The sequence below is a fragment of the Asterias rubens genome, chromosome 3 (genome assembly GCF_902459465.1).
Source record: "Asterias rubens chromosome 3, eAstRub1.3, whole genome shotgun sequence".
Lineage (NCBI taxonomy): Eukaryota > Metazoa > Echinodermata > Asteroidea > Forcipulatida > Asteriidae > Asterias > Asterias rubens.
Genome location: NC_047064.1, coordinates 7,843,351 through 7,870,616, shown reverse-complemented (window position 1 = coordinate 7,870,616; position 27,266 = coordinate 7,843,351). Strand labels below are relative to the sequence as shown.

Sequence of the window (27,266 nt, the reverse complement as noted above, 5' to 3'; positions counted from 1 at the left end):
AAAATTTTCACCCCAGAAACGGGCCTTAATAGTTAGGACTCTGTATCTGTGTACAGAGGAAGAGTCCTACATAGGGCTAAGTTTTTGTTGTACCTTTTCTCATGTTTTTGTATTTGTATCCATCCACAGCCGGTCTGTGGGCCGTCCTGACCCTAGGTTACGGCTCCAAGTCCAGCAAGGGTGAGGAAGAGGACAGGGGTCTATTAGCCAATCAGAGTCTGTTACTCCTGATGGTTCTGACTAATCACTACACCTATGAGAAGGGCATACACAACCCTTACAGGATGGCGCTCTGTACCTTCTCAAACTCACAAGGTAAGGTTTTTTATTGTCTGGTCTCAGAATTCTTTCTTTTTTGGCAGCCAAAAAAATTCCATTGATGCCTCAATAGAACCATTGCCCAATTTCATAGTGCTGCTTAACGGTAAGCAAACTTTCATGCTTACTGTAGCACAACAAATTTGCTAAAAGGTGTAAGCGTATTTTTTAGCAAGAAATTTAGGCGACCAGCTTGCGCTTTCACCATGGATTTGCGTTGTGACGTCATTCATCTCGGGCAGTTAGCACTGGAAGGTTAGCATTCCTTTTTGTGTGCTTACAGTTAGCGGCACTATGAAATGGAAATCGTACAGAAAGCACAAAATCATCTGTTAAGCAGCTCCATAAAATTACATCCCAAACTATTATCCCTGCTAGCCTCAATCCTAGCATCACAAGACCCAGACGGCTACTTCAAGGTGAGGGCTACGACCCAAATCAACTGTCACCAGGGGCATGTTGCCACCTACGCCTTGGTCCGAAACAGGGTTATCCTCTTCACAGTCTGTAAGAATGTAGGCATGGGTATCATCCACTAGGAGCCACCTACTCCTGGGGCTGAAACAGGGTTACCCCCTTCACAGTCCCTAAGGATGTAGGCATGGGTATCATCCACTAGGAGCCACCTACTCCTGGGGCTGAAACAGGGTTACCCCTTCACAGTCTGTAAGGATGTAGGCATGGGTATCATCCACTAGGAGCCACCTACTCCTAGGGCTGAAACAGGGTTACCCCCTTCACAGTCTGTAAGGATGTTGGCATGGGTATCATCCACTAGGAGCCACCTACTCCTAGGATTGAAACAGGGTTACCCCTTCACAGTCCCTAAGGATGTAGGCATGGGTATCATCCACTAGGAGCCACCTACTCCTAGGGCCGAAACAGGGTTATCCTCTTCACAGTCCCTAAGGATGTAGGCATGGGTATCATCCACTAGGAGCCACCTACTCCTAGGGCTGAAACAGGGTTATCCTCTTCACAGTCCCTAAGGATGTAGGCATGGGTATCATCCACTAGGAGCCACCTACTCCTAGGGCTGAAACAGGGTTACCCCCTTCACAGTCTGTAAGGATGTAGGCATGGGTATCATCCACTAGGAGCCACCTACGCCTTGGTCCGAAACAGGGTTATCCTCTTCACAGTCTGTAAGGATGTAGGCATGGGTATCATCCACTAGGAGCCTGGTTGGTAGAGCAGATTGCACTACTTATGCCTTCCCAACTTTTTAAGAAGCAATATTAGTTAAGTGCCTTGCTGAAGGGCACAAGTGTCATGACCGGGATTCAAACCCACACTCAGCTGCTGACAACACAAGAGCTTGGGTCCGATGAACTGGATCGCTCGACTGACCAGGAAGCAAGTGCCATGAGTTTTAATGGCACTGGCAAAGACCAGTATTGGTGTATCCCAACATGGATACAATAATAAATCTGTGAAAATTATAACTTGATGTTCTATAGTTATCATGGTTATAGGGAAAGAAAACAAAACCCTTGTTGCATACATTTGGGTGCTTTCAGATGTATAAAAAAAGCTTCATGCCTTAAAGACAATGGACACTGTTGGTAATTGTCAAAGACCAGTCTTCTCACTTTGTGTATCTCAACATAATAGATAAAATAACAAACCTGTGAAAATTTGAGCTTGATTGGTCGTCCGATTTGCAAGATAACTATGAAAGAAAAAAAACACCCCTGTCACACGTAGTTGTGTGCTTTCAGAGGTTTCGAAATCAAATTCGTGGAAAGTTACTTCTTTCTTGAAAACTATGTCACTTCAGAGGGAGCCATTCCTCACAATATTTTATACTATCAACCTCTCCCCATTACTCTTTAGCAAGTGAGGTTTATGCTGATAATTATTTTGAGTAATTACCAATAGTGTCCACTGCCTTTAAGTCTTTTAATTTTTGAGTGAGAATTTACCTCTCTCTCAAAACCTACTTTACTTCAGAGGGTGCCGTTTCTCACAATGTTTTATATTATCAACAGCTCTCCATTGCTCCTTACCAAGTAAGTTTTTATGCTACCATTTGTTTTGACTAATTACCAAAAGTGTTCAGTGCATTTAAGTGGTCCTTATTTTCTCCTCAGACGGTGGCTCAGCCGGGACTCCAGGAGGTACCATGCCGCTCTTCAAGACCAACTTTGCCAACCTGTACGAGGCTTTCTGCAATCACCTGAAGGAGGATCAAGCTACGTTACTCCTCTACTCACTCCTACATCAGAATCTCAACTTCAGAACCTACATCCTGTCCAAAATAAACATTGACCAGTTGGTAGGTTCACTTGATAATAAAAGTGGCTTTTTATATTTCGCTCAAATCCGTCACTCAGCTCATGGGTCTCGTGCATTATTACCCCCTTGGGTGGATTTCACAAAGAGTAAAGACTAGTCTTATCTCAAGTAAGGACGAGTTACTCACCCTAACTAAGAACTAGCCTTAAGTTTATGATATATCTTGGGGAGTAGTCCTAAGGTAGGCCTAGTCCTAACTCTCACCGGGCCATTTATTGAATTCCTTAAACTTTCTCAGCTCCCTGGAGAGTATACAGCCTGTGCTGCTAAGTATGTAGCACACTCAGCTTTAATCAATTACAATAACCATCTCTGCCCTCGCAGGTACTCTTTTTACCCCTGAGTGCTCAAGGACACAAGTGTCTTGACCAGGATTCAAACCCACACCCTGATGACTTAGCCACAACAACTTAAGTTTGATGCTCTTAACCTCTCGGCCATGAACACCCCAATGTTTGTTTAAGTTCTGGGCCCAATTTCATGGCTCTGCCATGACCTGCTGGTTTTAAACGGCCGTTTGAGGACTTGTTGCCTACTCTTTCTGCCCTTAATATACATGTAACAATACAGTTAAGGCATGATTCTTCACGGAAACAACAAAGGCAATTGCTTCAATGCCCTCTGGTCATTGCCTTAGTGCCCTTAAAATGCTCCAGTTGAAATTTACAGTTTCCTCATAGGGTGCTCTTAATCGAGGAGTAAATGCCTTGGTGCCCCTGCCCTTTCAAAAATGAAGCATGCAAGGCTGAATTAACATTCTTGGAGTCCTTTTGTTTGGAGGCAATTAAAGACAGTAGACACTATTGGAAATTGTCAAAGACCAGTCTTCTCACTTGGTGTATTTCAACATACACGTATGCATATAATAACAAACCAGTGAAAACTTGAGCACAATTGGTCGTTGAAGTTGCGAGATAATAATGAAAGAAAAACACCCTTGTCACACGAAGTTGTGGGCTTTCAGATGCTTGATTTCGAGACCTCAAATTCTAAATCTGAGGTCTCGAAATCAAATTCATGGAAAGTAACTTCTCTCTTGAAAACTACATGTACATCACTTCAGAGGGAGCCGTTTCTCACACTGTTTTATACCATCAACCTCTCCCCATTACTCGTTACAAAGAAAGGTTTTGTGTTAATACTTATTTTGAGTAATTACCAATAGTGTCCACTGCCTTTAACAGTAAACTCAGCTTGTTTATTTGTTCTCCTTTATCCTTTTCAGGTGATACCGCTTCTCAAGATTTTATACTACGCTCAGGATCGTAACTTCCATCATATCTACATGGCTCTTATCGTTCTCCTTATCCTCAGTGAAGACGATGCGTTCAACAAGAGTGTCCATGAACTGGTAAGAATTGCTAAAATGTGTAAATCTCTTTTGAAAAAGGTTGGTTTTGAAACGAACCGGTGGTTATGGAGTTACAAGTCTCCAACCTCACGTTAAAATGGTTGAACATGCCATTCGAGTATTTAAAATTTGTTGTATGCTTATTTTGTGTGATCTTCGAGTGACCGTAGTTAACCAGTGATGACTACTAAACTGGTGAAATTGAATGAGCTTGGTTGTAAAATTTTATTAAAATTGGCCAGGAAAACCTACAGTAATAAGAACTCATGTACAGTGTGGGAATGCCACATATAATATGTTGGAGTGCATTTAACAAAGGAGCTGTGTCATCATAAAAAAAATAATAATAATAACATTGAAGTCTTATATAGCGCACAGTATCTACCAAACAAGGTACTCAAGGCGCTGAATATATACAAACTTTCAGAAAGATAGGTAATTGCAGTGATGAATTTTGAGACCCAGTTATTTAGCACCTTATAAGGGTTAACAAGGTGCTACTGCGCATACAGCAGCCACAGCCAGGAACACCGGGGCGAACCCATTCTCTTTTCGAAAAGTGCACTGTGTTCTTTTACATGCATTACACAACACATTGAACCAACGGCTTTACATCCAATCCGAAGGACAAAACAATGGTTAAGTGTCTTGCTTAAAGGAACACGTTGCCTTGGATCGGTCGAGTTGGTCTTTGTTATAAAATGCATATGGTTAGAAGGATGTTTTAAAAGTAGAATACAATGATCCACACAATTTTGCCTCGAAATTGCGTGGTTTTCCTTTTACTTTACGAACTAACACGGTCGGCCATTTATGGGAGTCAAAAATTTGACTCCCATAAATGGCCGACCGTGTTAGTCGACGGGGTAAAAAGAAAACCACGCAATTTCGAGTGATACTTGTGTGAATCATTATATTCTACTTTTAAAATATCTATCTAACCATATGCATTTCATAGCAAACGGTTTCAAACACTTTTCAAAGACCAACTCTTCCGATCCAAGGCAATGTGTTCCTTTAAGGACACAAGTGTCACGGCTGGGGATTCGAACCCACACTCTGCTGATCAGAAAAACCAGAGTTTGAATTTGGTGCTCTTAACCGCTCAGCCACGACACTTCCACATGATCAAAGCAGGGCTGTGGATGTACATTAAATTATGAACAATCACTCAGTATCCATCCACATGAAGGCGGTAGCTTGTTAGTTGCTATGGTGGAAGCAAACTCAATGGCTCAGTCAGTTAGTCTTCATCGTTATGTCCCATAGCTTTTTTTGGTATAGAGGACGCTTTAGTATTGCACTACTTGGTTTGAGTATCTACTGACAAATTTAACCAAACCTATGTCGTAGTGCTGTGTCCTTAATATCTCAAAATGGCTTATGGTTTTGCGGCTGTTGGGGTGACACTGCACTCTTGATGATTTGGCTCCACTCTTGTTGGTTTTCAGTCAGTCTGATGAGTCCCTGATCTTTTTCTTGATCAATCCCGTATTGCGCTGAGCGTCCTTGCTTCCGAGCACCCTCCACAGACTCTGTTTATGCTGACCTTAATCAACATCAATTAAAATGAAGACCCATTGTTTTCCACTTTTTTCTCTCTGTTGGTTCAGGTCGTGAAAAACATCACGTGGTACACTGAAAGAATTTTGTCTGAAATAACCCTTGGTGGTCTGATCGTGCTCGTCAGTATCCGGACAATTCAGTACAACATGACTGGTATGAGGGTAGGTACACCAATATTAATTTAATTTCGTTTATATAGCTCTCATAGCCGTCACTCAGTGATGCTCAAGGAGCTTCGATATTCAGTATTTTCCTGCAAGGTATTGTTTTTGAAGTATGAGAACCTTTTTTTTAGGAAGTAGGGATTCATGTCATAGCCAAAAACTTGATCTACAAAAGGTAACAACCCCGATTATTTATCATCAATATGACCGCAGAGACAGCAAGGGTCCGTCGCACCAATCTCCTGTGTCCACGTCCTCCAGCCTCACGCCACATGTGGTCAATTTCGCTAGGCCGGCCAAGTTGTTGGGCCCAGGATGATCGAGGACGGCCTCTGGGTCTCTTCCAGCCAGGAGCCGGTGCTAGGCCTCCCCAGTATTTATGCAGCTCTATAAAATTGGACTTGGATCACCTAATATAAATTCAGATGTAAATTTGTTATGATTCGGTATTAGAAGCCTGCATGATTCTGGTTTACACACAGAAAGTACTACATGTATATTAGCCTACAGGGATAGGGTTGGTTTTTAAAAGTTTGAGATACTCTGGACTACCCCAATGTGCATGTTGTAGCCCACTAGTCGTGATATGTTGTCCTGTCTCTGACAGTGGTGTTTGTAAATTAAGGCTTAGCCTGAATTTGATGTCAAACCTCAAGGCATGAGAATTACGCCAGATACCTTACCTTGAGCTTACGTCCAGATCCGTATGAATGCACCTTTGACCTCGCATTCGTTTCACAAAGAGATTGGCAGTAAAACCCTTTGTAAAACAAAATTACATGTATGCACATGTACATGTACATGTACACAATATACAACCATTTTATGCATGCTGCATGCAGACAACCGGCAGTGCTGCTGACAAACATTACCTTGGACCAATCACAAACACAACTATTGAAAGCTTACGCCACTGCATGTTTATCCAGTGCAATCATTGTATCCAATGAAATCATTTGGCATGTTAGACCAGTGCCTATCCTTGCAGATAAAGACAGGGGACCAGTCTACATTTAATTAAGGCCCGGCTGATGTGTTTTTACATGTTGAGTGGGCAGTGAACCAGTGTATCTTTTATGGAAGATAGCTGGTGTTGACATACAAACCCATGGTTGTGTGTGACACCAACAGAAATTATTGTTGTGTTTATAATACCCAGTACTGGTTGAATAGCGCCCTCAATTGGTGGTGAACAAATAATTTATGCCCATATGTTCAGTACAGGAAGTTTTACACTTAACTTGACTTAGCCCTCTGAGCATTTTATCCCACGTTTGCCTCTATAGGGCAGGGAGGCAGAATGAACATGGTCCAATTTCATAGAGCTGCTTCAGCACAACAGGATTGTGCTTACTTGACCTAAGGTTACCAGCCAAAATACCATGTAACACATGTGCAATTTGTGACTGGTGTGCTGCTCATTTTGCTTACCAACAACTTGAAAGCAACATTTTCTGCTTAAACAGCTAAATGAAATTGACCCCCTTGAATCGACATTTGAACACAGTACAATGGCAAGGTTCATTACTAACAAGCCAGGCATGCAACTTTTCTTCAGATCAGCAGATTTTCTCCCTTTTTTAATCTTAGTTACACCATTCAAAATAAAAAATACTGTACAAAATCATTGAATTTTGTAATTTCCTCTTTTTTGATGAAGTTACAGTTGCATGCCTGACTAGCGTTTCTTCATGTATCCTAGTGATTAAGCATGCAAAGTTTCTGTCAATGGGAACAACTACTTCCATCTCGTTATTTGGCATCCCCAATGGTCTAGTGGTTAAGGAATCTGCTCTAATTTGCGGGGGTTATGGGTTTGAATCCCACCTAAGTAGTTTAGGCTGTAAGTTTTGTTCTCCATAGGACTTGGAAAGCACCAAGTATACAGTGTCATCAAACATCGGAGTAAGGGTTAACCTACCTCAAAATAACCAGTTGTAAAGGAGCAGGCTCAACCTAACTTTTCTACAAAAATGGAATAAAAGAGTAACACAGAGGTCTTTAAAACGGCCATACATAACCGGCAGAGCCCTGGTGGAGTCCTTTATCGTACGGGCACGGCCCTGGCGATTTTAAATGGCTATAGGCCATGTTGCCACTCTTTTATTCCTTGATGATTCCTCGATGATGTTTGACTTTAGGGTGGTTAATCATGCATTCACCACATGATGTTGTATTGAAGGCTGGCATCAATCAAAACTACAGTGGCTGATACTAAATGGTCAAACAGTAGGAGGGTTGACTGTATAGGATGTCTGTGTACACCACATGATGGTACACTACAGGTTGGCATATTGAACTCTCACTACAAGATATTGTGATTTAGGCTGGCATGTTTTTGTATCAAAACCACAGTGGATGATATTAAATGGTCAGCCAATAGGAGGGTATCTGCATACTGTACACCACATGATGTCATAATACAGGTTGGCATACTGAACTTTCACCACATGATATTTTGGCTGGTATCAATCAAAACTATAGTGGATGATGTTTAATGGTCAGACAGTAGGCGGGTTGACTGTGTATTGTATCTGCATACACCACATGATATCATACTACAGGCCAGCATACTGAACCACATGATATCGCTGGTTTTTACTGGTAAACCCAAAATTCAGTTCAGATGGTGACTACTTAAAGGGAAGGTACACGTTTGGTAATAACTCAAAACAAATATTAACTTAAAAACTGACTTGGTAACGAGCATTGGAGAGCTGTTGGTAGTATAAAACATTGTGGGAAACGACTCCCTCTGAAGTAACCTAGTTTTTGAGAAAGAGGTAATTTCTCACTAAAAATTAATGTTAAAAGACTTCTAGCTAGAAGTGTTTTATTCCTATCTGAAAGCACACAAATTCGTCCAACAAGGGTGTTTTTTATTTCATCATTTTCTCAAAGCACTTAAGCAGCATGCATCAGAGTCCAGCTTTCTCCAGAAGATTATCAGAGCATACTGATAGAACGTTGAGTTGAAACCAACGGTTCTTTTCAGAACCACCCCAACTCATTAGAGATAGTCATTACATGGTGTTACCACAAACCTGTCCAACAAGTATTTCCACCATGCAAAGTTTCAAATCCTACTTGAAACTCGCAACTTCGATGACCAATTGAGCCCAAATTTTCACAGGCTTGTTATTTAATGGTTATGATGGGATACACCAAGTGAGAACACTGGTCTTTGACAATTACCAAACGTGTACAGTGCCTTTAAAAGGAACGTGTTCTCTTTCTTTTCTTTGTCAGTGTATACAAAGGAAAGTGTTTTCAAGTACGATTCATTGAGGATTAATGACTAAGATTATGTAATTTTTTTAGTGGTAAAAGTAAGTGAAAAACTAGTGTTTGCTGTTTCTGCGTCGTTTTATTTCTTAAAATGATTTGACACATTGCATGGTGAGGTATCAATATATTTTTGGTTCATGATAAGGCCATGTGTATCTACTTGTCAGGTAGAGTTTGTTCTTTTAGAGAACTGTCTTGCTATACATGTACTACCGTGGAGTAGATTGTTCAGATTTCCGGAGATTTCTCAGTTCCGAAAAGTACTGTTCTGCTCTTAAACTACTACCTGGGCAGAAGGTAGAAAATCAGCCAGAACTACTACTTATAGGATCATTGTTAACTGCACTACCGCAGAGTGAGTTCTTATTTCTTGTCATAGAAATGATTGACTGAGGGGTAGGTAGGAATTGTTATATTTAAAGGAGTTGAAAATCAACACAGAGCACGCTAGGCATTACTGATCAAATCTTTACGTTTGACAAGGCAAGATCCAGATTGATGAATGTTTAAAGTCTGTCATGTTTTGACAAGGTGTAGACACCACTACAAGAATGAGTGTTTTGGTCTCTGGCTTCTCTCTCTCTCTCTTTAAAGCTGTCAGTGGTTTACCCAATCCAGGGTTCAGGCACATAGGCGGTCAAGGACCTATCAGTCGAAACGGCATGTCAGAACTGAAGAAGGGGTGACGCGGCACTTTTGCAGTACCCCACAAATTACCACACAGCCTCGATGTTATGAAGAAGCTCATCGCACTCGAGTCTCGCTGGGGGGCAGGTGGCTCCGTAAAGGCTCTTCTTCTTACCTAGGTGTGGTTCGAAACTTAGTCACGGTCGTATGAAGTGTGTTTACTCATTGTAAAGGGATTGCAAAGTACTTTGTGAGTACTTTTTTGTAAGCGGCTCCGGTAACAGTTGTTCCCCAACCGCAAAATCCACCTGGTGCCGGTTGCGCTAATTGACGCGCTTTGCGGCTGTCGGTAGTAGTCGGCTTGCCGCAACGTGACAGTTGCGCACTATCAGTCGCTAATTGCTTGTCTGTGGCAATTAAGAAAGTGTCGTCAGACATCATCATCAAAAGTTCCGAGTCTCGGTGAGATTTGATCTCGAAGCCTTGGGATGGATGTTGTTTCACAAGTTGAAGTTCTTCGTACTTGCTTGGCTTTCTGGAGTCAGTTATGGAAGCAATTATACGCTATCTCGCAAAGGAAATAAATAAATTGTCCTTAAGACGCTGTGGATTAACGTTGATCAAGACATCCAGTGTCTCTTTGAACTCTTTAAGGTGCTGTCATTCCAAAAGGTACTCCTAAAGTTGAATCAAACTCGGTTGACAAAAATAGACATTTCTGAGACTCGTTAAAGTATTTCTAAGATCATAAGAGTTTGGGTTCCTTAGAAAAAGAACTGACAATGTCCGCTCAGCGCTAACTGCTACACACACACACAAGAAAGGAACTTGCAATTCGCTTGAGGTTCAAAAATTAACATTTTCCACTTTTAATTGTTAATGAAAGTAACCTAAAATGTACATGTACCACCTGAGGAATAAATGGATTACTACGGCGCAGTTTGCAGACATTTACGAGAGGATCCAGTTGGAAACATGTCCAAAGACAATTTGGTCAACTGTAAAGTCCACCCTCATCTTGGAGACCCCACCCCTCACCCCACCCAACCAGACAGAAAACAAAATGTAATCGTAATGATAATCCAGAGCATTTCTACCACACTATGCAAATAACACAGTGTAAAGGCCCAGTCACACTGCAGAGATAACAAAAACGATAACGATTACCACGCAAAGAGAACACGTTCTATTGGTTGAAATGCTCCACACAGAATACGCACATGCTCGTTCAACCAACAGAATGCGTTCTTTTGGCCTCGTGATCTGTATCGTTTACAAAACAAAATAATCAATACCTTTTCTGTATTGAGTGCATGCATCCCATAGATCTTTGGAACAAACCTACACCGTTTTGTGACATCAAGTGATCGGCAGTATTGGCCCCAACTGACACTACCGGAAACCCTCCAAACTTCCACGTTCCCTGTTCGGTTCCTTCCAGACTCTGAGTCTCCACTTGACAACGCCAATGACTTGAGTCAAAACAAAAAACTCCCTGGAAAAAAGTTTATCCCCTGCGCCTGTCACAGATCGTCTTTCTTGTAAAACGGCCCGAGCCAGTCGGTCTACTCAGGTGATTCAATTACGATGAATCCCTGGTCCGATGTGAGCCCCCACTAATACAGAAAATCACCGACTCATACCTGTAATGGCTCCCACAGTCTGCGCCACCTGATTATTGAAAGGGCGTTTTACCTTTTTTTTTCTTTTTTTCGGGGGCACAGGCTCACGGCTGCTCAGACTTTGTGGCATCGTTGAGTCAGCTGGCGACGGTGTGTTTGCTGAGGTAGCTGCTGGTGGACTCAAGGATTTGATACATGGTTTTGGTTTTCAGGTGGGGGTTACATGTATGCCTAGTGGCGGGTTATGTGGTATACTACACTTATGTTGGTGAATGTCATTATTTAGTGAACTTGACAGTGATTACTTGCAAAAAGTTGACCAGTTCTTAAAATGTGTTGCCTTGTAAATTCGTGAAAAAAGCCCTCTATTGGTGAACATGTTTCAAAGTGTCTCAAATCGAATACCCTTTTTTGTTTACGTAGGTCACGATTGTGGAGAGACAAAATACCATTAACGAGCCTTTTGCTTTAAATTGACCAAACCCTAAGAATCTGTTACCTAACTCAGTGAAAAGGCCCTAGGTGACCATGCTTCAAAGTGTTCCAATTTGGGCACCACTTTTTGTTTAGGTCATGATTATGGACAGACAATTTACCAGTCAACTTATTACCTTTTGCTTTAGTGTAACAAACTGGTATTTAAGTCCTGTAGAATGTACATGTATAGATTTTTCCAATAGTCGACTTTTGAGTTTGTTTCAACTGTTCTATCTCTGAAACTTCAATGGCTATCTCCAACACAAGCATATAGCTAGAGAGAATTTATGCTGAAAACTATTTGGAGTGAAATTTTCTACAATAATGGCAATGACTTTCAAGCCATTGTAATGCTTTCCTAAAAGGGTAAAGTACAAAATATCTTTATTTAGTTTGAACCAACTTGTTACATTCTCTGTTCATAAGTGCCAGCCGGCGTTAGATAAGGAATTACCAGTGCCATTAAGCCGGCAGCAATCTCGGGGCTTGTTTGACGTCCGAATCATTTGTGCTGGCGACGGTTGAGGTGGGGCTCTGTCTAGGGCCACAAAGTCAAGGTCAATGACTGGCAGATCACAGTCGGCTTGAGGTTTGTTTTTAGGGGTTGCATTTTTTCTCTCTCTCTCTCTCTCTCTTCTTTTTTTTAGGCAAGTTCACCCCAAACAAGGCTAAAAACCACTCTAGGTAAGGGGCTATAAGAAGACTCTCTATGCGCAAAAGCATGAACTCTGCCATACACCAAGACAATCAAAAAAAAGTAACTATAAATATAAATATGAATAGTGAACTTGCAGGTACAACCATGGGTAAAATTTCTTTTGAAGGAGTGTTGGCTCTGAAAAGAGCCGGTTTGGTCTCGACGTTTCCAACAGTATACTCGTCTTCAGGAGAAGACAAGCAGAGTATACTATTCGAAACGTCGAGACCAAACCGGCTCTTTTCAGAACCAACACTCCTTCAAAAGAGATTTTACCCATGGTTGTACCCGCAAGTTCACTATTCATATTTATATTTATAGTCACTCTTATTCTCCACCCCATGCAAAGCTTCAAACACCATTAAAGACAATCAAAGTTCCAAAGTTCGAAAGCTATGTTTTCTCGTTAATACTGTATGATGTTAACAAATGACCGCTCTTTAGACTTTAACGTTTGCAAACCATGGCTGTTAGGCTGGTTACTCGGTCACCCAAGCGATCACTCCTATCTTACAGCAAAGTACATTCCTATCCTATCCTTAAAAGTACATTAGACAGGTTTAATTTTCAGGCAAGTTTTTGTTTGTGTGTTTGTTTGTTTGTTTGTTTGGGTGTTTGGTTGTTTATTTGTGTGTTTCTTTCTTTCTTTCTTTCTCTGTTTGTTCTTACAATAGATTCATGTAAATGACACATAAATCAGGTGCCCAAATTTAAAACAGAGTATCCAAAAGACGTCGCCAGACACCCCTCTGGCTTACAATAATGTCTGGCACTATACCAGTACTGTGTGTGTGTCAATGGATGAAGTGGTGTATCACGATACCTCTTTTCGTGAAAACCGCAAACGGGAAATGTTGTGGTATATTTGTTAGCTTTGCTTAATGAAAAAGTAAATAATAATAATATTGAACATTTCTAGTGCGCAATGGCTTTCAATGATGACACTCCTGGCGCCAAAACAAGAACTCTACTATACACACAAAGACAACCAAAGTTCCAAAGTTTGAAAGTTATATTTTCCGAAATATTTTCAGCTCTACTGTTTCTTACAAAAAAATGGTAACCAGTGAAAGAGTGCTGTATGACTGCCGCCTACTATTATTATTATCAATTCAGATAACAGAAGAGGTCAGATGTAATTAAATTAGATGCTAAGCATGAGTTTCAAACAACAGTTTGCCTCGCTGTAAAATATTCATTGAAATTATCGCCTAATTCAGTTGTAGCACACGTCATTGCATGGAAGTGAAAAGGTACATCGACACGACACTAATCCATCCATCTCCACTGCCTTTCTAAGCTCCCCCACTTAAAAAAAAGTCCGACCTCGGCGAGAGGTGCAGGAGTGGGCAATGTGAAATCACGCTGCTGCAAGCCAACCACACATGTGTGCGATCGTTCACTGACACAGACTTTGCGTCCTTGTCAGAGAGGCTTGTTAGCGCCAAGCTCGGAATGACTTTTGACAGGGATTTAATCCGTTCAGGATGAATGGCACGTCATCACGCCCATCTGGCTGTCTTTACGCATTTAGGACTGGATTTACAGGTGTGGTTTGGTGCTGCTGGGAAAGGGGGAGGCAGAATCTATCAGCAGGCCTGATACTTCCTGGAGGCAATGAAGGCGATTGCCTCCATGCCCCCTGGTCATTGCCTCGGTGCCCTTGAAATGCTCCAATAAACATCATCACGCCTTTCTGGCTGTCACGCATTTAGGACTGGATTACAGGTGTGGTAGGCAAGGCAGAATCTACCAAAGCTATTCTGGCCTCAAAATTGCCGTGGTGCCCTGTGCTTTTGCTGTGGTGCCCTGTGCAAGGTTCTAAGTTGAAGCCCTGCTTTTTAGGAGGCAGGGTTGCATTTACGTCAACACTTACTTGCGCGGACACTGTATGGTACCTAAAGTGTATCTAGTCATGAGGATGCAAGGTGTTTGATGTATGGCTCAGGGATGGAGTATTGGTCTTGTTTGTAGAGCCATGACCCAGTGTTTCTCTCGGGTCAGGTTCCTCAGATTTGCGGTGCCAAATCATTGAAAATCATTGAAAAGGGCCAGACTATGTTTTTTGTCGAACCTCTCTTTGAGGTAGTATTGACCCCTTCTTGCATTTGCGTCACACACGGCGACTGATGCCACGCTCACCATGTTGGTCGCCTAACGTGTGCACTTCACTGCATAACGCACAGCATAGAGTTATACATGTATATAAAAACGCACAAGGAAATTGCCCACTAGTATGGCGCATTCAAGATTTTTCTGATGATGACGTCAGGTGAAATGGGTCAATAGATCAAATCAAAACATATGCACAGCTACCAATGCTTACTCCATTTCACAAGTACAATTGGTGACTGGTGTCCTGCTCATTGATGCTCAGCAGAAAATGTTTGAGCAATTATTTCTACTTTAAAAGTAGCTCTTTGAAATCAGGCCCAGTTGGGTAAAACAGGCTGCACAGTGCACTGACAGGTTTTATGTCTAAATACATGACAGAAGAACATTCATCATTCGCTCATTTTTGTTTTGAACTACCTCTGGCAAGATTAAATGTTATCACTTGTTGCACATAAAATATGCCGCATGGCTGTTGATTTGACATTGACTGATCATGTTCTGTAGCTAGGGTGGACAATCAGGTAGTGTGTTTCATCGGTCATGTCAGTGAGAAGGTAAATTTTCCAAGAAATTACACCCTTGTTGCACAAATTTGTGTGCTTTCAGATGCCTGCAAAAGGCTTTAGGCCTGAACACTTTCTCAGATTCTAATGATTAAGTGAGAAACTACCTCTTTCTCCAAAACTACGTAACTTTAGAGGGAGTTGTTTCTCTGTGTTTTTTTCCTTCTGTTCGCCAAACAGTATGGTTTGGTCGGATAAGTTTACCGATTTGTATGTCATTGGTGATAATAAAAATCAATAAAACAATAAAAAAATCAAAAAAATCAATGATATTAATAATAAAGGAGTTTATAGCACCTGTGGTTTTCATGAACTCCATGAACAGTTCTTGTTACTGGTCAAATAAGTTCACAAATTTTGTGTCAGTGGTGAAGTACATGCAGTAAAACTCTAGAACATTTGAGATGCCCCCTACTCCAAGTTGCCGTTAGTCAGCTGTGTGACTAGTTCATTGCCCATCATCCAGGGGGAGTAAGTCATACAGCCAGCACTGCTACCCCAGCACTGTGGCTTCAGCAGATACAGCCTCTGATTTCTAACTTCCTTCAGTAAATGAGGGTGGGACCGTGGGCAGAGTACACTTCAACTTCTCTACTCCCCTTGTTTATTTGATTAAGAAGGGGGCTTAATCCGCTCGCTCCCTCCCGAAAGATATGATAGGTTGCCCGAAACTTCCTGCATCAAATTGGTTGATTATATAAGTTGGTGCTGTGCGGGTTTCTTTTCCCTCAAGGTGGGGGAGAAGCTTAAGGGGGGGGGGGGGGGCTGAAACATCTCTATTAAAGAGGACTTATAATAATAATGTACCTATAATACTTTACTCCAAGTTTCTTTCCCTCCAGGTGTGGGGAGTAGTTTAGCGAGGGGTGGGGGGGGGGGGGGTTGAGTGAAGTGGATTACATGTTGGAGTGTTATCTCTATTATAGAAGACTGATAATAATAATGTACCTATAATACTTGACTCCAAGTTTCTTTCCCTCCAGGTGTGGGGAGGAGTTTAGCAGGGGGGGGGGGTAGGTGTGTGGGGTGAATGTCGTGTTGGAGTAGTTTCGGCTAAAATGTCATTAGAGGACTGATAATATGAATGTACCTTTTGTACTTGACTCTGAAAGCTCTTTCTCTCAGTACAGAGTGGGGGGAGGAGCTGAGGTGGATGACGTGTAGGATATGTAGGAGAGTTGGCTACAATTATAGAGGCCCAATAACAATACTTGACACTGAAGTCCTTGTTCGATCCACTGGAACTAATGCCTCATTCTATGATGGTTTTTCTTGGGCAAGTCGAAGCACTGTGAAGAATCTGCATTTATACGAGTCAAACACTTAAGGTTGAAGAGCTATGAGTTAAACCCAGGGCTCAACTTCATAAAGCTGTTAAGCAGAAAAATTTGACACATTTCTTTGCTCAGCCAAAACTGATTGATTGCAACAATGTAAAATTTGAATTTAGGCTGGTACCCAGTTTCTGCTAAGCGTTTTTTTTTTTTTCCTGGACGAGTCAGGAGCACTTTAGAATAACCTGCATGTTGAACTGAAGGAAGAGCTATGGTTAAGCCCTGGACCCAATTTGACAAAGCTGTTTATAGGGGAAAAGTCAAATTTGCTAGGCAAATTTGGCTAGGAAGCACTTAATTGAGTGGGCACCAGTTGCAACACTGTCAACTTTGAATGTTGGCTGGTACCCCTCTTCTGGTAAGCAATTTTTTCTGTGCTTACAGGCTTTATGAAATGCGGCCCAGTGTTTTTTATTTTAATGAATTATTCATAGAGTATGAAACATCCTTGATTCATAATTTTTATGCAAAGTGCTGAACAATTTACCAATCAAACTTTAGACTTTCCCAAAAACGCTTTATAAAACAAATCTAAGGTGAATGATTGTTGTTTTCCCAGGCAGTGTGCATAATATGATGTTTGCTGACCTGCTGATCCCCATTGCTTCTGTTCGGTTTGGACTTTTGGGTAAAGATTTGAGTACAGCTGCCTGTTCAGAGGCATTGTAAGAATCGCTCACAAGCTCCCCACCCCCCTCACCACCCCCCTCCCCCCTAACCGCAAGAGAAAGTCACCACTTAGTTTCAATAAACGGTGGCCCCAACTGATTGTTGCGTCAGCATTCCTCGCTCCCTCGCAGAAATCTGAAGCCTATTTTTTTGTAAACATGTTTAGGGTCCAAGCCCGCTCTTTTTGAGAGAGGCCCCCTCTACTTTTTTTTCTTTTTTTTCTTTTAAAAACAAAACAAAAAGGATACACTTACGTGATCTCAGATGAAGAAAAAATTCTTGAAAAATAGCCCATCCGGTTGTCTTAAAAAATGTGTCGGGTGAGTGACGTACGTGCACAGAAGTTGGAGTGCAAACGACTCTATTCATGAATGTCATGTCAGCAGGACCCGCGACTTTACATATGTTATCATTTTCTTATAACTAATGCACTCTTCGCTGCGCTATGAAGACGGCCATTGATAACCAGTGATGCTGGTTTAAAGTATCTGTATTAATTTAATCAATCAATAGTCAATCAAAGGCCTTGCATGAACGTGGTCCATTTTGCTAAAAAAAAAAACCTCTTCCTTCCTTTTTAAAAAAAAAGGGCAGGACACTAAACATGTCTTTTTTTTTGCAAGCCTCAGCGAGGGAACTAGAGGAAATCAGGGGGCTTACCGCATAGCAAGCTCAGGGAATAGAGTTATACGTTGCTAATTAAGACCAGGCTGGTTTGATACGGGGATATTAGTGTACCTTACACATCCTACAAGTCACTTGTTGTTGGGATCGAATGCAAAGAAGAAATGTCCACGTTTGGTTTGTTTTTTTCTCTCAATAAATTGTTTTAATTTTTTCTGGAAGTTGTTTAATTTGCTGAAGTTATGGGCTACGTGTAATCTAGGTTGTGGAGACATTTCGGAAAACAACTTACTATATCTTTCCATTCAGAATGAAATTATTTTTTAGTTGACTTTTTTTCTGGTAGTCTGGAAGTTGTTTCAAGGCAGTGGACACTATTGGTTATTACTCAAAATAATTATTAGCATAAAACCTTACTTGGCAACGATTAATGGGGAGACATGGGAGAGGTTGGAAAACACATTGTGAGAAACGGCTCCCTTTTTGAGAAAGAAGTAATTTTCCATGAATTTGATTTTGTGACCTCAGATTTAGAATTTGAGATCTAGAAATCAAGCATCTGAAAGCACCCATCTTCGTGTGACAAGGGTGTTTTTTCTTTCATTATTATCTGGCAACTTTGTTAAATTTTCACAGGTTTGTTATTTTATGCATATATGTTGAGATACACCAAGTGAGAAGACTGGTCTTTGACATTTACCAATAGTGTCCAGTGTCTTTAAGTTAGTAAAGATATGGGTTATGTGTCGTGTGGAGACATTTTAAAAAACAGCTTTAAATATCTTTCCATTTTGAGTTGAAGATTTTGGTTTTTTTTTGTTGATATTTTAAGATGTCAGGTATGGGATAGTATCCACACATCTGATCTTTTGAAATGTATATGTATACATTCGTTGATGTTCTTTTTTTTTGTCATTAACCTAAATTTTAATCAGAGCAATATACGGTATTGAATATTTTTATTATCTGACCTCTCCATATTTGTGCTTGTTTTTTAACTTTGTTTATGTTGTAAACATGTGATACTAGTACTATTTCCCTGTGAAGCTGCCAACAGTGGCTTGTTTTAAACATTTGCTCGCCTGGAATTTCGGCGTTGAAAGGGCAAGCAGGCCATCTTCCCTTTGCAAAGGTTTTAGTTTTAGTTTAGTTTTATTAGACTTTACACTGGCATAAAAGTATAAATATACAAGTCGATACATACATGTAAAGAAACAATGAATCAAAATAGCTTAAAAATACCAAGCCTGTGAGTGGCGAGGAGGAACATGTGACCAGCACCTCTACAAAGCCGTCCTGCCACAAAGAATGTCCCCTGAAACCCACCCACAGTTAAACCCCCCCCCCCAAAAAAAGGGGGGGGGGCACATCATTTTAAAATTTTGAAAGGGCATCAAGGCAAAGACTAGAGGCAACGAAGGCCAATACCTCCATGACCTCTGTGTAATTCCAGGCCAGGCCTGCTTTGAAATAAATAAATGAATGGTAAAAAAGTGTTGTAATTAAGCACTATCATTTAAGGCAGTGGACACCATTGGTAACTACTCAAAATAATTATTAGCATAAAACCTTACTTGGTAACGAGTAATGGGGAGCTGTTGGTAGTATAAAACATTGTGAGAAACGGCTTGCTCTGGAGTAACGTAGTTTTCGAGAAAGAAGTAATTGTCCACGAATTTGATTTTAAGACCTCGGAATTAGATTTGTAGGTCTCAAAATCAAGCATCTGAAAGCCCACAACTTTTTTTTCATTATCTCACAACTTCGATGACCAATTGAGCTCAAATTTTCACAGGTTTGTTATTTTATGCATATGTTGAGATACACCAAGTGAGAAGACTGGTATTTGACTATTACCAATAGTGTTCAGTGTCTTTAACATCTTCTTGTTTCCCCTTCTTTTTCTATTCTCAGGACAAATATCTGCACACCAACTGCTTAGCAGCTCTGGCCAACATGTCTTCCCATTTCCACTCGCTGCATCCCTACGTCACCCAGAGAATAGTCAGGTACCTGTCCAAGAACTCTAGCAATAAAGTGTGCATTCTTAGCTTGTTTGATCATTTAACCCTCCGGAGACAATTCATTTACTGTCATCACAGTGTGTTCTCTTAAAATTAACCTTTTTTCGAGAGCTTATTGTACGACGCTAAGAGCAAAGAGCGTTGAATCGGCGCCTTATCATTTCTCATTGGTGTATTGATTAAATTTGCTTTACTGAGAGTCCCTAGCTTCTCAACCAGAGTTAATAAATGATAAATTTTGTGGACCTCTGATTCAACATTTAACTTTGAAAGACCCCAATTTCATAGAATTGCTTCAAAGCAGTTGCCTAAGTATTGCTTAATAATTTTCTGCTAAGCAGAAATGAGCAGGATGCCAGTCACAAATTGTACTTGTGACTTGGTAGTTTGGCTGGTATAAACCTTATTCTGGTAAGCAAAGTTTTTCTATGCTTACAATGTAGCTGCTTTTTGTGCTTAAGCAGCCGTATGAAATTTGGCCCAGATCTCTCAGGGGGCACCTGTTGTTGCATTACTGAGCCATGTCAGTCGGGTTGACATAGTGGTATCTTCACCTTACATCTCTATGGCCCTGGGGCTACTATGTGGTTTGGGTTTTCATTCCCTACCGGGTCCCAATTTCATAGAGATGCTTAAAGGCACAAATTAAGCCAAGCAAAACAAAACTGTGCTTTCCAGAATAAGGTTACCAGCCAAAATGCCATGTCGCATGTACAATTTGTGATTGGTATCCTCCTTATTATTGCTGAGCAGGGATATTTTAAGCAGTATTTTCTGCTTTAAAACTCAGCTCTATGAAACCGAGCCCTGATGGCAGGGGCTTTCCCTGTAATGAATCTCTGGGTTTTTTCTTACACATTCTAAAGCCATGTTGGCATCATTTTTTATTCATTTATTTTTTGAGGGGGGGGGGGCGTAAACTAACTGAGCAAATGGGTAAGAGCATTTTAAGTCCAGTGTGAACAGCCCAGGAAAATGTCACCCAGGTAACTTAACCGTGTCCAATGGGTAGTCTTACTGACCACCCCTCAGCCCATGTAAACTAACCTAGTGAAACTGTATAATGTTGGTCACATTAAGTGTGGATATTAGGCCCAATTCACCACCGCCTAGCTGTGTAAGCGTAAATATGGAGTAACATGGAGTACGTTGCCACTAACCTGTGAGGTACGACTCTTAGCTTACGGTAAGCAGAGCCATGAAATTGGGCCCCAGTCTTTGGCATTTGCCATTGTTACAATGTATCCTTAACAACCAGAATTAATGAATGGAATGAATTGTTGATATTTTTGTGACTGTTGCAGCATGTTTGAGTCGTTGACCAAGAAGCATGATCGGATTGTTGCTCATCTTAGAGAGCGCTCAACACAAATCCCTTCAATCGAGGAAGATCCTGAATGTGAGATCCTGGTAAGCCATTTATATCTATACATTTAAAGCATTATGATTATATCTACAATTAATTACCTTTAAAACAAGTTTTTTGCCTTAATTACCCCAAAAAGTTTAGATGCCATTTTGGTACACGGACACTGCACATAGTTTTAGACTATTATGTCCTTGTAGCACAAACCTGCATTGCATGCAATAAATGGGGAATAACCTCTCAGACCAAACTGATCATCACCCCAAACCAAGGCCAATTTTCATATAGCTGCTAAAGCAGAAAATATTGCTCAAAAGGCTCTTGCTGAGCATCAACCATTAGGCTACCAGTTACAGATTGTACATGAGAAATAGCATTTTGGCTGTTAACAAAGTTTTGGTAAGCATAATTTTGATTTGCTTAGCTAGTTTTTTTGTGCTTAACAGCTCTATGAAAGTGTGCCCATACCATGAGCCTGTGACTTGCCTGGTCAATAAACCTCACTGATACACTGACTCCTTATTCCTTCTTCCAACTCCTTGAAGATGTCAGATTTGGCTGTCTTGGAGGACAGCATTAGGATGGTGTTGGAGATCATCAACTCCTGCCTCACCAACATGCTGCCCCACAACCCTGATCTCATCTACACACTGCTCTACAAATGTGAAAGGTTCACTGGCTTCAAGACGCATTCCAAATTCTACGACATCATACAGAATATTGATACCGTAAGTCTCAAGAATTAGATGATGAACTTGCATCAGGGATAAAGAATATTAATTTTGTTTGTGTTTACCCATACACCGATGTGGTTTAGGACTGTATACTCAGAGTCTTGTGAAAAAAATTCACACGTAGGCATATTACTTGGGTGTGATTCGAACTCACAACCCTTGAGCATAGAATGTAACCTAATTCTGCAAAGTAAAGTTGTTTGTGCTTAGCTACTTTGTCTGCTTAAGCAGCTCTACAAATTTGGGCCCAAGGTTGCAGAGGCCATGGCCTCTGTGTACATAATTCCTGGGGTGGATTTCACAAAGAGTAAAGACTAGTCTTACCTCGAAATAGGAACGAGTTACTCGTCCTAACTTAGGACTAGCCACACGTTTTCTCATAATCTCCTAAGTTAGGACTAGTCCTAACTCTTTGTGAAATCGACCCCAGGCCTGGTTATTAAGTTTTCTGCCTTGTAGTTAAAAAACTCCCTAATATTTCAAAACTTTTCTTTCTTATTTTATCTCTAGGTTCTTTCGTATTTCTCCAAAAGACTGGAGCATAAGGAGCACCACAATTTAACAGCACACCAAGTGTTGGACGTCATTAAACAGGGTATCTTGCAGTGGCCCAGAGATAGACTCAGAGTAAGTGCCGAAGCCTGGGTATTTAGTTCAAACTAACAAAAGTCTGTGGACGTTTTACAAGTTGTAAAGTATTCTAAAACTGAGAAGTCTCCTGAATTCTGAAAATCTACTTCGCAGTAGTAGAAAATATCAAGCAAGACAAGTTTGTTAAAAGAACATAATCTACCTGGCAAGTAGATACACACATGGTGTTACTGTAAAGCAAATGTTAAAGTATGTTGCCTTTTTCTAGAACCAATCCTAAAGTGGAATTAGAAACTTGGTGTGGTGGGAATACAATCAGGTGTGGTTTTCTATAAGTATGCTCTGATATGGGCCTACTGTTCAAACTATGTTGAAAACTCACTTGTTCAACTCACTATGTTGAAAACTCACTTGTTCAAATCTTTGTAGTTACCCCATTTTGCAGCTTGTTATTTTCTGTTAATTGTGTTTATTTCTCATGTTTATTTTTGCTTTTGTTTGCTTATTTTGTTTATGCATTGTTCTTTATTTTGGTGCTGTTGCCCTGGTTTACTATAGTCTTTACCTGGACACCAGCACCATGCGCTGTTGCCCTGGTTTACTATAGTCTTCACCTGGACACCAGCACCATGCGCTTAGAAACGTAGTATTAAGCGCGGTATACATTTTTATTATTGTTATTATTATTACTCTATTGGGAACCCTAAAGGCAATCAGAACATACTGACTGATCGGAACGTATACTGACTGATCGGAACGTATACTGACTGATCGGAACGTTGAGTTGTCAACCACCAGTTCTTCTCACCAGGATTTTAGCTCCATGTAGATCGATTTTTTATGGTTGGCTTTAAATCAAATTTGTTTGGAAGTTAACCATGGATGAGCAGAGTATCAAAACTACATGTATTCATGATTATACATGATATATATGGGGGCCATCATTGCTGAAGAGCAAATCTGGGTGAAAGCTGTTCTTTGCGGCAGAGTGTAATTTTCTCAGAGTGCTGGGCAAAATTTGTCAGAAAAACATTCCACCACTTATGCGCGATCACCAAGTCATTAACGCGCCAAACTGCATTAAAGTATAGGGTAGCAATAGCGTAAACCTAGACACACCTGGACACGTACGGGAACGTATGTTAGTGAAATTGTGTATGTTTGTCTGAGATCCGGATACTAAGCTTAGTGTTTTTAGCAATAGTGCTAATAGCCTAACGCTGCTTCTGTTGCTGTCTTTTTCCCTCTTACAGAAATTTCCAGACTTGAAATTCAAATATGTCGAAGAGGACCAGCCGGAGGAGTTCTTTATCCCGTATGTTTGGTCGTTGGTGTATCATTCCTCCAATTTGTATTGGGATCCTGATAGGATAGAGCTCTTCACGCTGAACTCCAGCTAAGAACCGAAGGAGATTTTCACCAATGGATGGAAGGTAGGATCCTTCCTGTTTTTCTTTGTTCCTCGTCTCCTTTCGACACCGGAAACTGAATTGTTTGTATAGGGAAGATGATCTTTGTTCTCAGGCGATTGAGGAAACATTGTATTTGCGACAGGTCCGTTTGAGGATAACTTCACATCGTTTGATGAAACGGAATAATTCAAATACGGAGGAAACATGAAGAAAATTGAGGAAACATGGTGTTTGCGACAGAAGATTCCTTGGGTATGCTTGAGACAGGCTTTGAACCATTTGATTGAAACGGAATAGTTCAAATACAGAGGATGATATTTTATCTCACTCAATTGAAGAAAAAATTCATTTGCAACAATGGACCCATTGTTATCCAGGATAAACTCGCATCGATTGATCGAACCGGAATAAGTAACATACGGAGGAAGATATTTTCTCTGATTCAATTAAAGAAACATTGGATTTGCAACAGATGATCCCTACATTATCCTTGAGGATAACTTTGTATGTTGGACCAAGGGCGTGAACTGTAATCTTTAAGGAAGTGCGACTAAGACTTGGAGAGATAGACCAGAATGATCCAACGTTGACATTCAACGTTGACTTGATTGCTCCGAACATGCTCTGAACATCAACAAATTTGATCAGTGAAAGCTCTATCAAATTTGGCCTTATGTGAGTTGACAATACTTGGTAAAGCTGATTGAAGTGACAAAAAGCAAATCGAGCAGTTGAACACAGTTTCTCCCAGCATAATGTGATGATGTGTAAAAATGGTGTTTGCTTTGGCTCAGTCAACGCAAGCATGCATAGATCAATCCACGCTGACCTGAGCTGTGTGTAGTTTTTTTTTTTTTAAATGACAGCATCAATCATTGTGACAGAGTCAATAACAAATTATGTAATGGGAAACGTTCTTGTGTCAGTAAATCATAATTTCTGAAAAAGTTCTTGTGACATGGTGTTAGGTATCTGTTATAACGACTACTTGCTCACTCTTAATAAATGTGACAATTTTGAACAAAAAAAGGACAGAACAACTAAATTGATAAAATAGTTAGCGATTCATGTACATGAGATGTACTGAAGGATTTATTAGTACAGCTACATTTTTTGTTTTTTAAAGTTGAGGAAAACCCCCGAAGGCAGTATGGTTATTGAAGCTGTGTATCTTGGCATTGTCTTGAAGACATCAAGGGTTCAAGCTTTTGTCTACAGTTTTAAAATCTTAGATTTACGATTATGCAACTTTTTAGTTGATTTCCAAACTGTGTTTTTTTTTTAGTGGCTGAGAACAACTGTTAAAAGTTGGGTGACTGTCATCAGACGTGTTTGTATAATTCTTTGAAAATCGTTGCATCAGTATGTTGTGTGAAACAGTTGGATAAGATATTTGCCAGAAAGAATTTGAACCTGTGCAATCCACTTTCCTTTTTTTGTACATAATAGACAAATAAAAAAATAAAAACTTTCTTCAATATTTTGTTATGATGAAATTGCAGTGTGTTGTTATGTTAAGAGGTTTGATGATGGTTCTAAAATCTTGTGTTATATTATATTTTTACTTCTAAAAGAATCAGTCTGGATTTGGAATTGGTGCTTCAGCCAAGCCAAGTGCGCCTCAATGTGAAATAACTGATAATATCTACACATGGACTATCATAAATGCACACACTCTGCATTTATAGCATTTTCTGCAACCCTTTATTGTTTACTCAGAATCGTTGAACTCCAGGCTTTTATTACAGTTTCTATTGATAAAAAAAAAAAAACTCATACGCATATGAGTAAATGGGTTAATTGATCCAGAGTGGTCTCCACAGAAAATAAGTTTCACTAAACGACCTTATAAATATTATGGATATTGAGTTGCATTTAACGACCTTACAGCACTGAGCCAACGTAATACACACATTAAGGGGGTGTTGTCTAAAGTCGTAATACATTTGTGAAGTTCATCCATAAATTACTACTCTTTATAGAAACCCCTCTACTCCAAGATTAGTACTTAAATTGAAATTTTGTGTGGGCGTTATAGCTTGATCGTTAATTGATTCCTTTGAAATGAGATTTCAACAAGAAATTTAACACAATATTTCTCTAAAAGTCAGATGAGGCAAATAAAGACTTCACCGTTCATACTGTGGGGCGACGTTCTGGAGCAACTGTTGTGGCATGTTGTCATGGCGATCAATATGCAGCACGAGCCCTAGCCAATACATGTAGCTGCCAATTTGGACCTGGGCTCGATTTCACAAAGCAATAGATTTCGTTGTATGACAAATTGTCAGTAATACCATAGTGATTTGTATTGTGATAAAACACTTCACTTACATGTAACAACTATGACTGATTTGCAGTTTAGATCAATCCATGGAGGAAATTTATATAGCTGTTTGTAAAATCGGCCCCTTGTCCCAATTTCATCTGTTTGCACAACAACTTGCTAAGCACAGGAACATTTTGCTAAGGAGGAACAGGTAACCAGCCAAAATTCTATTACGTTTACATTGTTACAACTGATGCCCCACTAATTTTTTAATTAGCAAAGAAATTTGCTATGCAGAAAACAAAATTATAAACTGTATAAAGTTGGTGATCGATCCCTTGGCTTAGCAAATAGCGGTAGCCATCTTGTGTAAATTGCTAAGCAAATTACTAAGAGTCTGAAATGTGATAAGCATTCAATAAATTCCCAGTTGTTAATAATGAAATTGGGCGCTGATGTACAAAATTTCCCCGTTTCAAAAACGGGTAGACAATAACCGGTCCAAATCCAACTAACCAAACTTGCAGACTTCTCTTTAGACTAGATGTTGACCAAAATTAATTGATTACGTTTGTAAATTATTCTATACACAGAGACCTGCTGAGGATAGTCTTACTGTACATGTAGCTGTACATTTTGTAAATAATGTATTGAACTAAAACAGACAGAAATATTTGTTATCTAATAGAGTAAAGTATTATTGGTGTATAACAATTATTTAGCCAGAGTTTTTTAAACTGACAATCTGTGTGAATAATGTATAATATACAGACTTTTTCTGTACTGAGGCAGTATAAAATTATATCTTCATAGTAGGCCTTTACATTGTAAGGTGTATGGTAATAATACAATCAACGATTTTCCTGAATCGGTCCCCAAAATATTTGTAACTGATTTATATTACACCCAACTTTACATGGTGCCGTTTTATGGCCGAGCGGATAAGACCACCGGACTCTGGGGTTTCTGATCAGCGGATTGTGGGTTTGAATCCTGGTTGTAACACTATTGGTAATTACTCGAAATAATTATTAGCATAATAATAATAATAATAATAATAATAATAATAATAACCGTAATTTATAACGCGCCTTTGCCAAAGGATACAAAGCGCCAGGTATTATTACTGCAAGGAGTGGGGCGAATTTTGTAAGCAT

At 40.2% G+C, this 27,266-nt stretch overlaps 1 protein-coding gene across 3 annotated transcripts in view; it reads left to right on the top strand.

Annotated features, from left to right (window-relative positions):
- Positions 1-24,067, top strand: part of LOC117288075 (dymeclin-like) — a 34,001-nt gene extending 9,934 nt beyond the window's left edge. For all 3 annotated transcript variants that reach the window (XM_033768773.1, XM_033768772.1, XM_033768771.1), the window contains exons 7-15: positions 130-315; positions 2,412-2,596; positions 3,842-3,967; positions 5,581-5,694; positions 19,628-19,722; positions 21,042-21,147; positions 21,649-21,831; positions 22,348-22,464; positions 23,682-24,067. In XM_033768773.1, coding sequence (XP_033624664.1) covers positions 130-315; positions 2,412-2,596; positions 3,842-3,967; positions 5,581-5,694; positions 19,628-19,722; positions 21,042-21,147; positions 21,649-21,831; positions 22,348-22,464; positions 23,682-23,828 — 1,259 coding nt within the window. In that variant the 3' untranslated portion in view covers positions 23,829-24,067. The remainder of the gene's footprint in view (positions 1-129; positions 316-2,411; positions 2,597-3,841; positions 3,968-5,580; positions 5,695-19,627; positions 19,723-21,041; positions 21,148-21,648; positions 21,832-22,347; positions 22,465-23,681) is intronic.
- The last annotated feature ends 3,199 nt before the right edge of the window (positions 24,068-27,266 follow it).